A 16,423-nucleotide genomic window follows, 5' to 3' on the forward strand; every position below is an offset into this window, starting at 1 on the left:
TTATTCACACTGCCTCTCTGCATACTGGCATTCCTGGGCTGGTGGGCACTTGCTAGTCTTTGTAGGGATGCGAGTCTACCCAGGTCATGCTAGTCAACAAACTACCCACAGAAATAGCCCCATCTTGTCTTGATTCGGTTGCCATTTACTCATCTACCCTCCTCCTGCTGTTGGGCAGTCATCTTTAGTACATTTCATCATATAAGAAAGTATCCTGCAGCTGACCATTCGCCACTGCTATGGGCGCACTTTACCGTTATCTTTGTTGGCCAGGATGGCAAATTCCTGAATCTCTTCTGGCTCAGTGACCCCCATCTGCTCCGCGATTTCTTTCATCATGTCTCCAGCAACCTACAACCAAAATGGGAAAGGAATACTTTTAGTCCTTACCCTGCTGCTGGCTGTCTAAAATTCATTACAGTGGTACCTCGGTTTATGAACACAATGGGTTCCGGAAGTCTGTTCATAAACTGAAGTGTTCATAAACTGAAGCGAACTTTCCCATTGAAATAGTTACAGGTAGGTAGCCGTGTTGGTCTGAGTCGAAACAAAATTAAAAAATTCCTTCAGTAGCACCTTAAAGACCTACTAAGTTTTTATTTTGGTAAAATAAATATTTTACCAAATATATTAGTTGGGGGACCCAGGTGGCGCTGTGGTTAAACCACTGAGCCTAGGGCTTGCTGATCAGAAGGTCGGTGGTTCGAATCCCTGTGACGGGGTGAGCTCCCGTTGCTTGGTCCCAGCTCCTGCCAACCTAGCAGTTCGAAAGCACGTCAAAATGCAAGTAGATAAATAGGAACCGCTACAGCGGGAAGGTAAACGGCGTTTCCATGTGCTGCTCTGGTTTGCCAGAAGCGGCTTTGTCATGCTGGCCACATGACCTGGAAGCTATACGCCGGCTCCCTCGGCCAATAATGCGAGATGAGCGCGCAACCTCAGAGTCGGTCACGACTGGACCTAATGGTCAGGGGTCCTTTAATCTTTTTTTAACTGGAGGTGACAGGGAATGAATCTGGAGACTGGGACTTTCTGTGTGCAAAGCAGCTCCTCTAACACTCAACTCTGCCTCCACCCCTGGAAATAAGAGAAAATAATAGCACAAGCAAAGCAGCCTTGGCTCAGATGTGTGATGAGACCGACCACAGGCCCCTGCAATAGAAAGAGGCTGTTTCAATGGCAGAAGGTGCAGAACTTGCTCTCTTGATCTCTGTGTCACCTACTCTGAGTCATCTCAGTAAGGTGAGATGAAAATCAAAATACATAAATATTTCAAAAGTCAGTCTCATTCACCTGAGAATGGTCATGGCCAGCACTGTCCTCACAAGTCCCCCCACCCCACGACACTGATGAACATGCCAAAGAGGGACTCACCGTGAATGTCTTGATTTTCGTGTTGTATCTCATACCTCCAGGTAGGTTGACCGATATATGACGCGAGCCACGTCCCTTCTGCCAATGGGAAAGGACTCAGGGTTTGAGAGAATCCAGTACAGACATCTTTGTCCCCTTCCCAGGCAAATTTAATAATATTAATAATAATTATTATTATTATTATTATTATTATTATTATTTATTATTTATACCCCGCCCATATGGCCAGGCCTCCCCAGCCACACTGGGTGGCTTCCAACAGATATATTAAAATACAATAATTTATTAAACATTACAAGCTTCCCTAAACAGGGCTGCCTTCTGGTGTTTTCTAAATGTCAGGTAGTTGTTTATCTCTTCAACATCTGATGGGAGGGTGTTCCACAGGGCGGGTGTCACTATCGAGAAGGCCCTCTGCCTGGTTCCCTGTAACTTGGCTTCTCGCAGTGAGGGAACCGCCAGAAGGCCCTCAACACTGGACCTCAGTGTCCGGGCAGAATGATGGAGGTGGAGACGCTCCTTCAGGTATACTGGACCGAGGCCGTTTAGGGCTTTAAAGGTCAGCACCAACACTTTGAATTGTTGCTCGGAAAGGAACCTCCTAGCCCCAAATATTGACTGACTCAGGGACTTGCCTTAGCAACCCAAATGGTAGAATATCCCCTTCAACACCCGACCCCCTGCAACCATATTTCACACGGTTACCAGAAGCGCTTCAGTCTCCACACGGAACGGCAAGTGTCGACGGCCTCCATACATAACCATTTTCCTCAGGTTGCTCTGGCAAATCCTGGCTATTTCTGCAGTTGAGAAAGGGCAAAGGGCTGAGCTTGTCACCTCATGAGTCTTACAAGTGTTGCCTTACGAGTACTACAAGCTAGAGAACTCTGCTCAGTTGGGATTCTGAATTTAGCCCCCGATTTGGTGTGAAGACTGGAGCCCCAACAACCCTACAGGATATCTCTTGCCTTGTGACAATGGAGGGAAGTCCAAAGAACCACACGGGAGTGGGGCAGTCGGTGATACTGTGCCCAGCACTGGGAAGATCCCACCAAACCCCTCAGCTAAATTCAATGAAGCTTTGAGTTGCTTCTTCCACAGCCAACCTCATTAACTTATCACAGACCAAAGAAGGTCAGTGGATTATTTCCATACTTCTTGGGATGGTTACTCCAAGTCCATTATGGTTGTTACAGCCTCCTAGTCTAGCCCTTACCCGCCCAATTTTCAATTGGGAAGGTAGTATCCTGAGGATGATGGCTTTAAAAGAGGATCAGACACATTCATGGAGGAGAGGGCTATCAATGGCTACTAGTCATGGCGGCTATGCTATGCCTCCACAGTTGGATTTAATAAGGCTCCCAAATACTAGTTGCTGGAAACCATGGTAGGCTAGAGTGTTCTTGTGTTCATATTCTGCTCCCAGTGTGGTGCAGTGGTTAAGAGTCTCGTAATCTGGTGAACCGGGTTTGCGTCTCCACTCCTCCACATGCAGCTGCTGGGTGACCTTGGGCTAGTCACACTTCTCTGAAGTCTCTCAGCCCCACTCACATCACAGAGTGTTTGTTGTGGGGGAGGAAGGGAAAAGAGAATGTTAGCTGCTTTGAGACTCCTTCGGGTAGTGATAAAACGAGATAAACTCTCCTCCTCCTCCTCCTCCTCCTCCTCCTCCTCCTCCTCCTCCTCCTCCTCCTCCTCCTCCTCCTCCTCCCTGGTTTCCACAAGCATCTGGTTGGCCACTCTGAGTACTAGACTATTCTTATGCTCATATCCCTACCAGCCGAGCCTCAAGGCCTAGGGCCTACTGCTTATGTAATCTACTGAAGGAGAGTTTGGAGTTCCTGGCTATCATAACTTGAGGAGACATTGTGTAGACAACAGCCATATGTATGGAATCCTGTTGAATTATGGAATCCTGCAGGTGGTGTGACCTCAGTTCAAGTCAGCAAAATCCCTCCCAGGACCACCACCGCAGGAGTGAAGTAACAGCCACTTCTTGCTCTCTCTCACACTCTCCTTGGTGCTGAATGAAGTCAGCACATATGCTCCAAAGGGTGGGAGGCAGACAATACCTGTGCTGGAACTGGTATCAGAGCTGGCCTGCTGCAAATACTTGGTGGCATATGGCATCAAGATGCTGGAAGGGAGGAAGTATCCAGTCAAGAGGCCCAGGAGCCTCCAGCCACGGTGGCAGCTGTCTCTGCCAGGACAGAAAAAAACATGGGGCATAGTTCCCTTGGGCAGAGCACAGAGCAGGATTATACAAAAGACAACTTCTGGTTGGCTGCAGGGGATCCAGGAAGAAAGGAAGACTGAGGGGGAGAGAAAAGAGAAAAGTTGGAAGGGAAAGGTGGGGAAATGAGAAGCTCCAAGGAGCGGGGGGGGGGGGATTATGTGTGTCTAAGGTACTCCATGTACTGCTCAGTTCATAAGAAATGCATCTTCCCTGAGGAAGAGCAAAGAGTCTGAAGCTGCTCCAAATAAGTTGCAGGTGTTTACAGCACAGAGTTCACTTTCAAATCCTTGAGTTTCAGAGGCTATGATTCAATACAAAGATCCTAAGGGGCAATGACAGCTTCACAGCAGCTGGAAGGCACAAAAGCCACCGTATCAACACATGGGGAGGTTATTGTTTTGAGTGTGTATTTTGTGTTTTAACTTGTGAACCACCCTGAGGTCTACAGATGAAGGGCAGTTTGCAGTTTAATAAATAAATAAATTCCCTTTAAGCCCTGACTTCAACATTACAATTCCCTTTATTCAAGCCCACAGCTACAGTCCTCAGCAGATGAACATGCAGTCCATGATTGACAGCGGGGAAGACAGCAGAGGGACGGGAGGGTGCACCGTAGTCCCAACTTGATATCTGAGGCTAGACTGCTTTCTCATTGACTCCTCCCTTCACATGAATGGGATCAGTCCTGATTTATAACAGGCCATAAATGAGAGCTACGTAACCCTGACATTTCTGTAGTGCAGCTGAATGGGTGGCCACAATGCCTGGGAACCTGGCGGGCTAGTGCTGAATTTGTGGAATCCTCAGTATTTGTGGTGATGTTTTCAAAAAAAGCCCAAATAGGGTGACAGAGAAAACCAACAAAGTTCCATGAAAGGGGGGACCTCTGGCTCTCCAGATGTTGCTGGTCCTGTTGACTTAGGCCAGTGATGTCCAAACTTTTCCCCCAAAAGGGCCAGATTTGATGAAGTGAAGGGCCGTGAGGGCCAACCAAAGGGCCAACCAAAGTTGTTGACCTTTTTATAGGATTGAAGTTGAGCTTTTTTAAAGGATTTTACCTCAGGAAATAAAACTGCCAGAGGGGTCGCATTAAACCAACTGGCAGGCCGGATTAGGCTCCCAAAACAGACTTTGGACATGCCTGACTTAGGCTGATGAGAGCTAGAGTTTTCTGAAAGTGTAGTACTACAGGTATAGAAGCCAGATAATATTTGGAAAGGACTCCCTGCACTTCTGGTTTAGAACATTTTCATTATTATTACTTTTTGAAGCTAGTGTGCTGTAGTAGCTAGGCTATGGTGCTTAGACAATGGGCCAGTCCCTATATCTCAGACTGACTAACTACACATGGCTGTTGTAAGGATAAAGTGAGGGGGGGGGACACCCAAGGACCCAACTTGAGGTTCTTTGAGGAAAGGCGGGGCGAGGATTGCAATATACAGAAACAAATTCTTTAAAATCCAACACCCAGTTCATTCCCAGAGCCTTAGCTCTGGGGCTCGTCAGTAATCCATTACTCAGAGCGCTGCTTTTCTTCAATCACTCCAATTTGGCAAAAAATTAAATAGATTGGAGCCAACAGGCAGTTAAATCAATGTAAAAATTGCATCATTAGGGTTCACTCCCACCCACACACCAAAAGATCTTGATTTTCTAATGATGAAAATTTTCACTCAAATAACACCTACACCTCCTCTTTTCTAATAGAGGCTCCCTTACATAACACTTCACACCGACATCCCAATTATCCCCACCCATGTTGCCCTATTCCTTCAATTTCAGAGCTTCCACCGCCCACAAACACACATGCAGAGGTACTTACTGACTGGGGTTCCGTGTGATCTGCTTGATGACCTGGCAGTAAACCTCGTCACACAGATTCTCCTTCTCTTTGCACAGCTGTACAAGGCAGGGAAGCATAAGAGGGAAAGCAGGTACATTTCCGAACGTCTTTAACTTACAAAGATCTCCATGCTGCTTCCTGACTTATTATCTTGCATGGGATTGGGCAATGCAGAGGTCAACAGAGGGGGACGATGGTTAAGGGAGCATAATGAGGGCCCGTCTTTTTCAAGCTGACCCCTACTTGGCACCTCTTCCTCCCCAAGGCAGCCATCAGTGGATTCATATTATTACCCAACTCCTCCCAGGCAATCCCGCCCACCCTCTGAGGTCAGTGAAGAAGGCTGTTCTGTGTGTCCCATGAAGTTGTGGTTGGTAGGAACATAGGAGTAAAGGGCCTTCTCTGATGCAGTGCAAAGGATGTGGAACTCGCTGTCCCAGGGGATGCCTCTAGCTTGACTGGTCTAAGATGACGATGGTCAGAATAATTTTGCAGCGGTTTGGAGTCCAAAGATTTGCTTGGGCTGTACTTAAGATAGCACCCCGTAAACCAGAATATTCGAAAATAATTTGGCTCAATAAGCACGTTCGTGCATCTAAAAGGTCCCTCTGACACTCACCTGCATTTGGTATCTTCCAGCTTTTCCTTCTCTTTCATCAGCAGATATTTGGCCAGACATAAGAATTAAAAATTGCTTGCTGGGTCAGGCCAATGGCCCAGCATCCTGTTCTCTCAGTGGTCAACCAAATGCCTATGTGAAGCCCACAAGCAGGAATTGGATGCAACAACACTTTCCTTTTATTTACTTTTTTCCCTGATACTGTTCTGTTTCGTCTTCCCATATTGTGTATTTTAAATTGCTTTATCTCTGAGGGTTCTTTTTAAAAAAATTAATGATGTAGGGGCCCCATGGGGATAAAAATCTCATTTAAAAAAATCGATAGATTATTTACTTCCCATCCTCATAGGAGTCGAGCATCACTTAGGAGAGATTGTGATCTTCCCTTCCCCAAACATAAGCCCATTCTGGTCGCCATCACCCACGCAAGCCCATCATAAAAAAAGAGCCACATCGGAAATTTTTGTAACTTTAGGTTTGAACTTTAAGAGTTGTTGTTATTATTACTATACTAAGTTGTATTTTTATTTGAGAATTATAGAGAATTTGTAAAGATAATGAATGTAATGAGCCCAAATGTTTGATAATGGAATATGTGGTATGCGAAAACTAATAAAAATTAATTTTTTTAAAAAAAAGAGCCACAAACCTGGAGAATTTCATAGACATAATCAACCTCATCTTTGCTCTTGAGGCCTGGCTGGTCTCCCATGAATCTCATCAGAGCTGCAAAACAGGAGCTAGCATTAATCTCTGCTCCTACTTCAAAACTGGAAAAGTAAAAAAAAAAAAGGCACTAGGAATAGTGAAATTAAGAAAATTGTCGTCTCTGTTTCTGCCAATTTTGGCAAACTAAGGGGGAAAGTAAAATGTCTGGATAATGGATTCTCCTATTAGGGGAGAAGCAGAAATGCTCTCATGCCATTCCCCTGGTGCCAGAACTGCATAAGTGAGACCTATCCCAGAGCTCTGGAAACACAGCGACTGCTACCTCCCCCATTGCCTAGCTAGCACAAGGAAAAATCACCTACTCAAAAAACTTTTCGTAGCCAGCTCATTCATCTTGCCATCAGAGTAGAAGAGGAGCGATTCCTTGATTGGTTCCTGTGAGGTCGGAATACAAACAGTCAAGAAGAGGCGGCAAAGCCCAAGAGGGCAGCTGATACCCTCAGTGCAAAGTTCAAGTGGGTCTAGGAGAAGTGTAAAGGTAAAGGGACCCCTGACCATTAGGTCCAGTCGTGACTGACTCTGGGGTTGCGCGCTCATCTCGCGTTATTGGCCGAGGGAGCCGGCGTACAGCTTCCAGGTCATGTGGCCAGCATGACAAAGCCGCTTCTGGCGAACCAGAGCAACACACGGAAACGCCGTTTACCTTCCCGCCAGAGCAGTACCTATTTATCTACTTGCACTTTGGCGTGCTTGCGAACTGCTAGGTTGGCAGGAGCTGGGACCGAGCAACGGGAGCTCACCCCGTCACAGGGATTCGAACCACTGACCTTCTGATCGGCAAGCCCTAGGCTCTGTGGCTTAACCCACAGTGCCACCCGCATGCACACCCATAAAAATAATAATTTTTTATTTCTATCCTGCCCATCTGGCTGGGTTTCCCCAGCCACTCTGGGCGGCTCCCAACAGATTATTAAAAACACGATAAAACATCCAACACAAAAAAACTTCCCTAAACAGGGCTGCCTTCAGATGTCTTCTAACAGTTAGTTCAGGGGTCCCCAGACTTACCGAGCGGCGGGCCGGTGCCCGCCGCGCCGACCGCGCGGTGGGCCGGACTGCAGGGGAGTGCGCGCGCAGCGGGCCGGAGGGCGGGGGAGTGCGCGCCCGTGCGCATGCGCACACGCACACGGGCGGAAAAAAATCGGCGAAAATCGCTTGTGCGCATGCGTATGGGCCTCCCCCGACCCGGAAGTGCACCAGAAATGACCTCTTCCGGGTCGGGAGAGGCCCGTACGCATGCGCACAAAGGATTTTCGGCGATTTTTTGCCGATTTTTCAGATCGCCGCTGCGCCGCGCGCCGTGAGAGCGGGCGGCGGCAGCGGGCGGCGGGGGTCGTCGCGGGCCGGATTGGAAGGCCGATTGGGCCGCATCCGGCCCGGGGGCCGTAGTTTGGGGACCCCTGAGTTAGTTGTTTATTTCCTTGATCTCTGGTGGGAGGGTGTTCCACAGGGCGGGCGCCACTACCGAGAAGGCCCTCTGCCTGGTGACCCATGTAACAAGCACCATCGGATACTTCAGCACTGAGTTCCAAAAGGCAAGCTGCCCGTCTATCAGGCATCTTTCAACTTATCCACTTTCCAAGTGATAAAGAAACTACCCAGAAAGGACTCCCCTCTCCCTCTGATTTACCTTAGTATGCTGAACCATGAGAGCTGGGTCCTTCTGTTCAGCACTCATCCCCTTCCATCCCAGCCTAGCAGAGACAGAAGATCAGGGTATTACCCAGGAGGAAAAAAAAAACATTCCAGAATCTGGTCTGACATATGCCCTACTCTCCAGCTGCTTTGCAGTCATAGCTCAGTGGCAAAGCACATGCGGGTTGCAGGTTCAATCCCTGGCATCTCCTAGATTTGGTGTCAGGTGACCCTGGAGACCTGGAACAGGTGAATATAGAAGTGAGGAACCCTTTTCAGCCTGAGGGCCACATTCCGTTTTGGGCAACTTTCCAAGGGCCACATCACATGCCATTAGTCGATGAGGCTGAAGGCAAAAGTGGGTGGAGGAATGAATGGAAATTTTACAGCAGGCTAGGTTCTACACACACACACCCCTCTCTGAATCCTTCACCCAATTTTTCTGAGTTCAACGACACATTTCAGCCAGGCAAAGACACTTGGGATGTGAAGCAGAGGAGAATGGCCCAGGGAGAGCCTTGAGAATTGGTCCTGGAGGGCCACTCACTTGCCCCCTCACAAGGCCTGAGGTTCCCTGCTCCAGATATTGACAGTCTTTTGTTAGAAGGACAGACCCTGAAATGGTAATGAGCAGCTTTATCTGTTTCTAACAGTGATTCATAAGCTGCAGTCCATGGTCTGGGAAACAACGATAAAAAACAAGAAGAGTGAGTTGAAGGTTTTTTGTTTGCTGTGGTGGAAACTTCACAGTTTCCCAGTCTACAATAATAAACAGATGGCATGAAGAGAAAAGAGAGCCCTTTCTAGGAAGAGGGTAGATGTTGCATAACTTAGATGCATATCAATTAATCAACGTCAGCTCTGGAAGTGGGGGATTCCAAAGTAACTCCAAATCCTTTCCTCTTGGTCTGGCCAACACTTGAGGTACATGTCAAGTCATGTGGATGAACTTCTCCCCTCTTAATATCCCATGATGCCCATACTTTCCTATGAAGTGGTATGAAAGATAATGTCAAGACAGGTCCCACCCAGGGAAATTTTGTCATCAGAAAATGTAATGCTATCTTAGCACAACTCCTTTAGATCTTGGTACCGCCTCATCATAGTAACACAAATGCAGGCAAGTTAGAAAAGTTGGAAGAATCTTTAAACATGATTTTATTGACATGTGTGTGGAAATATACAAAAGGCAGATCAAATGCTATCTGTAAAATTTGATTATATTCCAAGAAAAACAATTTAAACTATATTTTATTTAGGTTTACTGAACTCACAAAAAAATTAAGCACATCATTACAGCACATCAAGAGGGATTTCAGTAAACAAAATGGAGCGAAGAAATAGAAATTGAATAGTAAGGAATTTGCACGATTCCTGGGATTTTGTTGAGAATTCCAGTAAGATGCGGCATGATAAATTCTATGGAATACATCAAATTAAATATTAAGTATTTTAAGGGAATGTGCTCATGGCCTAGTAAGGACTCAGCAAAGGAAACGTAAACGAAACCATGGGTTCATAGCACTCTTCTTTTGAGTGATATTCCTTGCTACATGAATGGATGGGTAATTTAGCATGTAGCCAGTATTTTCCATATCTTATCAATATATTTTTTCTGGGAAGGTTGCTGACTAGGATTTTCGAGCTATTTTTAAGGGGGAAACGGCAAAAACAGCATACGCTGCCATACGTCTGGATTTCCCCCGATTTTGTCTTCCCGATTTCCGCCCGGACACTGCTGCCGAATGCAGTATTCTGGATATGTCCGGGGAAATCTGGATGGATGTCATGTACAGTTGTTTATGGAAGTCTCTATCCAAACAACCAGAATGACTGTGTTCAAAACAATTCATTAGCATCCACATGGCTGGGAGAGCAACTGTTCTGTCAGACATTCCAAAACCATTTTATTGAAGGAGGGCATTCCCACCAAAGGTGGAAGTAGGTGCCTATTTGTCCACATTCTTTCCAAAAGTGTTTGTTAGAGTTTGGAAGTATTCACAGGAGTTGAGAGGTTATATACCATCAGCTGAAAAGCATCATATGGTAGCTTCTTTGTGTTCATTTTGACAGCGTAGCAAGTGGATTCTCATATGGGCAATGCAGTCATTATCTTCCAGACTCTTCTCCAAGTAGTCCAGCTCCCAAACACAAATGTAAGAGTGGCTCTCTTACAGAAGGGGTGTTCAGAGGATATTATTTATGGCTGTTATAATATTCGTTGCTGATAGGGTAGCTGTTCCATGGATATCTCCAGAGACACAAGTGAGTGTTCGGCTGCCAATTTGACATGAAGTTGGTTTAAAAAGCATGTAGTGATATAGAGGGAGAAGAGCAGGCTCAGCTTTCTTCGGGTTATCTGCGTGAAAAAGAAGGTTCTAGAGTATTCTTACCTTTGAAGTTTCTTTTTTCCAGTGACTCTCCTACTCTCATCAATGTTTTTCCACTTTTGTGTGTGTGCTGTCACTAGAAACAGTACATTTCTTGTTTCAAGGGCCCTAGGGCAATACAGTAAGCACGCAACTTATGTGTGTTTAATGTGCGTGTTCAGCTTTACGTGCTTGGAAAACTTTTTTTTTTAAAAAGGAGGCAGAAGTCTAGAGGGAAAAAGACTTTGGCTATCCCACCCGCCATTGCACCCAATATGTTTTGACTATACACGATTGCTCCTAGGATAGCTCAGTTGGCAGAGCATTATTATTTCATTATTTATTACATTTGTATACCGGCCTATACCCGCAGGTATAGGAGCATGAGACTCTTAATCTCAGGGCTGTGGGCAAAAAAACTCTACAATTCTATGATTTTGGCTTTAGGGGCAATCCCTGGAATGTAACCCCTGTCTAAGTTGTGTGCTTACTATACTGCAAACTCAAATCATTCCACATGCCTGCCTACATATTCTGAAATATTAGTAACCTAAAATAAGTGGGTACAGAGAAGGTTGGCAGGAGGGGAGGGGAAGAATATCTGTCCCCAAAGAAATTTGGGGTGGGTGGGGGCAAAGACCTTGCCAAAAGACATGCCCTCCTTGGGAACCCTTTTGCATACAACTTCCTATGTGGAAGTGGGACAAAAAATATGGCATAAAGCTGGAGGGGTAAGGAGCCTGTGGTCTGCAGCCTAATGTCAGGCAGCCCTCAGAGATGGAGTGGCAGATTGAAAGAGTCAGCAAAGCTACAACATCGTGCAGTGTTGCTGCAAATTCTACTCAATTTTGGCCCTCTTCCCACCCACTTTCATCTGGGAGCCCACCCACCATTGCCTTTAGGTCCGTCTGCTATTGGCTGCGACCTACAACTGACTTTTCCCATTGGTCAAAGGTCCTTCGCAGGAAAGAAGGTGCCCTACCTCTTGTATAAAGGAAATAGGAAGAGAAGAGGTCAGCAGAGTGTTATTCATTTAAAATATCCGAATCCCATCTTTAAGAAAAATATAATTAAATGGGATGGGGAATTCCTGGCTGGTGTTTTGATGCCAACCATGTTGTATAGCTACTGTGAAAAAGCTACATACATGAGGAGCACCCATCCCATAACAAATACCAATCTGGAAGCACCCACCACAATAATTAAGACTCTCTGGTACATATTACTCACGCGGACTGGGCTTCCTGGAAGTGTGTTGCGGCAAACTCCGTCATAGTATAGTTGCAAGGAGGAGTGCTGGCTCTTGTATTATTGACTTCTGACTCCAGGCTGGAGCTCAAGTTCTGATGGGGCAAGGAGGGAAAACCTTCATATAGACATCACTTCAGGTTTATGTATAACTGTTGGAAAAACTGCTCTGGTTTTTTTATTTAATGAATAGCAGTACATAAATAATTATTTTATAACTAAGCAAATCATAAGGTAAAGGGGCCCCTGACCATTAGGTCCAGTTGTGACCGACTCTGGGGTTGCGGCGCTCATCTCGCTTTATTGGCCGAGGGAGCCAGCGTACAGCTTCCAGGTCATGTGGCCAGTATGAATAAGCCGCATATGGCAAACCAGAGCTGCATATGGAAACGGTGTTTACCTTCCCGCCATAGCAGGCAGAGCTAAAGGCAATGGTGGGTGGGCTCCCTATTTATCAACTTGCACTTTGACGTACTTTCGAACTGCTAGGTTGGCAGGAGCAGGGACCAAACAACGGGAGCTCACCCCGTCGCGGGGATTCAAACCCCCGACCTTCTGATCGGCAAGCCCTAGGCTCTGTGGTTTAACCCACAGCGCCACCCACGTCCCATTTTTATAAGTAAATAATTAGAATTAACAGCAGTCTACAAATGCTTCCAACAGCAAAAAACAACAACGCCCAAAACAACCTTTCTCTCCCACTGCAGACCTGTTTTGGATCTCTGTATTTCCTCACAGACCTCTCAAATCCACAGGCCCTACTCCCTGTCAGAGCATTTCCCCCCACCCATGAGAGAAACTGTAGAATCATTTGCCACCGCCGCCGCCTCCTCACAGCCTGCCTCACCTCCTTGCTAATGTTTCTCTCCAGCTGTGTTTCTCTCCTTAGGCTCTTCCTGATGGCTTCCTGGCGGTTTGTACGGTTTGGATGGAGACTGTGGTAAGTGGGAGCTGCCGCCGGCTGCACCATGCTGGAAGGGAAAAGGCCGGAGCGACCGCCAACGGAGCCAAACTGCCAGCCTGTGGGGAAAAGAGCCTGAAATTCACACCTGGACATTTGGGGATGGGGCTGCTTGTGAGGCCTCCCTTTCTATGCCCAGCTTCCAGCTACGTTGCTTCCGAGCCTGTATTTTCTTATGAAACCCTACACTTCTCACATATGTTTAATATATTGTTATGAATGCATGCACACAGATGAACAAAAATAAATAAAAGCACCCAGTAATTGAATTTGGTATCAGCAGGACAATTCTGGCTTCCTTTTCCTTTGTTCTGTTTTTTTACAATCAATAATCTGGATTCAATCTGTTGTCTTGTTTTCTCCACTAATTCCCCCCCCCCACCCCCACTGCCTGGCGTTTTCAGGGGGGGGGGAATTAGGGGAATGTCTGCCTTTTGGGGGGAAGTTTTAGATTGTTTTTTTTTAAGCCCAGCACTGCAGAGTCATTCAAGTGAGTGCTGGCTTCTAACCTCCTTTTGAAAACAAACCAACCTACGAACATTTTATGAAATCTGAAGCAGAATGGAGATGAAACACAGGGATTAGCCAATCCATGCTGTGCACAGCTCACTCTGGCTGCAAATGGAAAGGCCAGGATTCCTTGGAGCCTGATCCTTAAGAGCAGGCATCCCAAAACTTCGGCCCTCCAGATGTTTTGGACTACAATTCCCATCTTCCCTGACCACTGGTCCTGTTAGCTAGGGATCATGGGAGTTGTAGGCCAAAACATCTGGAGGGCCGCAGTTTGGGGATGCCTGCTTAAGAGTAAGATTGAGCAGCTGGTTAAGTGCATTTCTACAGTGGGCTCTCTGCTCAAATCATTGGTATCTGGATGTTTCAACTGACCAAGTACTATGTCTGTAGCAGGCATGCAAGTTGCTAAGGACCTGGAAATGTGGAAGGAACCTTTGAACAACAATGTGGTCTTTCACGGCCAGACCCTCTCACCTGGCTCCAGTCCCTCCATGCGCAGTAGTTGGATGAAGTCGCCTTTCTTGAAGCTCAAGAGGCTCTTGTCATCTGTTACATAGCTGCGCAAAGCTATGACGTAGTTGGAGTCCTTTTGGTGGGGAGGAGCGGAGAGAGGAAGGAAAAGCACAATTAAGGTGTTGTGGTTATTCTGGAGGTGGTGGCAGCGAGTCCTCTACTTTTCTTAAGCAAAGAGTCAAGGTGTTTCAAAGGCGCTTTCTCTCACCTTTTTCAGTTCAAGCAGGAAGAGTTCGACCATGGTCTTAATCTGCCGAGCCTTTCGAGAGTGAAGGATGAGCTGCTCATCCTTCAGAGAGAACTGAAGGGTACTGCGGTCCATCAGCTCTAAGGACAGCACATCTGAATAACTGAAAAAAACCCAAAGAATATGGTTCATAATTGGCCTTTATACCTGCCTAAGTTCAGTGGCTGCACCTCACTAAGACCCCTGGGACCTTCCTTGTCTTGATACCTCTCGATAGAAATTCGAGGTTGGTGCACATATAATAGCAAGCAGAAAAGGTGCCAAGACATGGGCAAGGAGGGAAGATGCAAAGAACAGGAAAAGAAGAGGGAAAGGCCATCCTGCCCCATTCCCTTGCTTAGACCACCCCTCCATGATTCCCACACAGACCCATTCATCCAATCCAGACTCCAGTGTGCCACAATCAGTGTGTTTGTAGAGTTAATAGCTCCAGATGAATCAAGCAACTGAACCAAGCCATGTTTCATATTTTCTAATTACACTCTAAATGTATTATTTGATTACTGAATTTAATTGTTTCACTGCATCTCTAATTCTTATTTTTGCTTTATTAATATGCATTGTAAACTGCCTTGGGATAAATATTGTTAAGACTGGTACATAAATGCCATGGGGGGGGAATCAGTTGATCTTGTGAGAGAGAATAATGAGATATAACTATACCAAAGATCTCAGGTGCTGCACAGGAGTTAATGTACACAAGACAGGCCCTGAACACAGACTTACAATCCAACAGCGTAAAGGGAAGTGGGCATACCAAAGGAAGGGTAGATATGTTTTGCTATAGCCATAAAGACCAACACATGTTCTGAATCCTACTGGGAACTTGAGTGCCATCAAAACTCTGCCCAAATAGATTTTCCTACAGAGCTGTGCCATTTTGTGAACCACCCTGAGATCTATAGGTATAGGGCAGTATACATTTTTTAATAAATTTGGATTCATTCCACCATGCAGCCAACTTCTTAGATCTAGATTATGCATTCAACCACAAAGGGATCAGGTTTGGGTCAACTTGTTGCAGCTTCTCAGCAAACTCATGAACCCAGAACCCACCACCACCTCCTTAAAGCTGGATTTTATTGCCTCTTACCTGTAACTGCAAAGGGTTTTCAGCTGCTCAGCATTGAAGCCGGATGCTTTTGCTCTCTTCAGCAGCTTGAGCCCCCGGTGAGAAACGGCCAGAATCTGAACATCACTCCCGTTTTCTCCCTTTAATAAAGAGAAGTGGGGGTGGGGGAAGACTGAGAGAATGTCTTGCGGTGGCATGAGGGGCACCTTTAGTGCAGAGGTAGCAAGAAGTGTCAGAAAATCCTGCAGAGCAAACATCTCTGAGATGTGTCCATTGGAGGCCAGACCAAATGGGATGGAGGGATAAAGAGAGAAGCCATTATGCTCAAGCATAATGAAACAGAGCACTGCAAAGGGGGTGGGGAGCCTCATTTAAACATAAGGGGAGGCGTATAAGGAAAACGTAACTTTGTGGGTGGTGTGTTCCAGGTGTCCTATGTCTCATTAAAACCAGGTCACATCACTTTGTGTGAATAGCATTGGCATGCTGGTGTGGGTGGAAGTATGGCCCAGACAACTTGTCATGCTTAACACTCCACACCTAACAGCTGCTGGCCTTGGTGATTCCAGTGGTGGAGTGCAAGCAGATGGTCCAATATTCAATCCACAACAGCTCACATTTAAGAAAAGGATACTGTAAGTGGATGCTGGAAAAGGCCCTTCTCTACTTGAGACCCTGGAGATCTGCCACTAATCAGTACACTGGGCCAAGCGGATATATATAGTTTGAGCAACCATTAAGGCCGCTTTCTATGTTCCTCAATAAGGAATCGGAGCAGCATGAAATGCTGAGCAGATAAGTTATTGTCACTCAACTAGCTGTTGATTAAACTGGGCTGGAGAACTTACTCACTAGGGAAAGGGCTACACGACAGTATCTCCTCGCCAATGAGGTCATTTCCTAAGTGCAGGGAGTCTCCCCCTCTCAATACACACATTGGCTAGCTTTCAAATATGCAACCTCCGAACTGCAGCATTAAGTTGTAAAGGTACAACAAGTTTCACACACATTGTTGTTGTTGTTTAGTCATGTCCGACTCTTCGTGACCCCATGGACCAAAGCAC

General features: G+C 46.3%; 1 protein-coding gene across 1 annotated transcript in view; it reads right to left on the bottom strand.

Annotated features, from left to right (window-relative positions):
* The window catches only part of LOC118079835 (unconventional myosin-XVB), a 53,383-nt gene that overhangs the window by 9,601 nt on the left and 27,359 nt on the right, over window positions 1-16,423 (bottom strand). Inside the window, exons 26-38 of the mRNA XM_060271842.1 lie at window positions 15,381-15,499; window positions 14,249-14,390; window positions 14,002-14,113; window positions 12,901-13,073; window positions 12,036-12,148; window positions 8,432-8,495; window positions 7,104-7,176; window positions 6,722-6,798; window positions 5,433-5,509; window positions 3,447-3,574; window positions 2,080-2,174; window positions 1,375-1,452; window positions 255-351 (exon numbers count right to left, since the gene is read on the bottom strand). Coding sequence (XP_060127825.1) covers window positions 255-351; window positions 1,375-1,452; window positions 2,080-2,174; window positions 3,447-3,574; window positions 5,433-5,509; window positions 6,722-6,798; window positions 7,104-7,176; window positions 8,432-8,495; window positions 12,036-12,148; window positions 12,901-13,073; window positions 14,002-14,113; window positions 14,249-14,390; window positions 15,381-15,499 — 1,348 coding nt within the window. The remainder of the gene's footprint in view (window positions 1-254; window positions 352-1,374; window positions 1,453-2,079; window positions 2,175-3,446; window positions 3,575-5,432; window positions 5,510-6,721; window positions 6,799-7,103; window positions 7,177-8,431; window positions 8,496-12,035; window positions 12,149-12,900; window positions 13,074-14,001; window positions 14,114-14,248; window positions 14,391-15,380; window positions 15,500-16,423) is intronic.

Source organism: Zootoca vivipara, chromosome 2 (assembly GCF_963506605.1).
Source record: "Zootoca vivipara chromosome 2, rZooViv1.1, whole genome shotgun sequence".
NCBI lineage: Eukaryota > Metazoa > Chordata > Lepidosauria > Squamata > Lacertidae > Zootoca > Zootoca vivipara.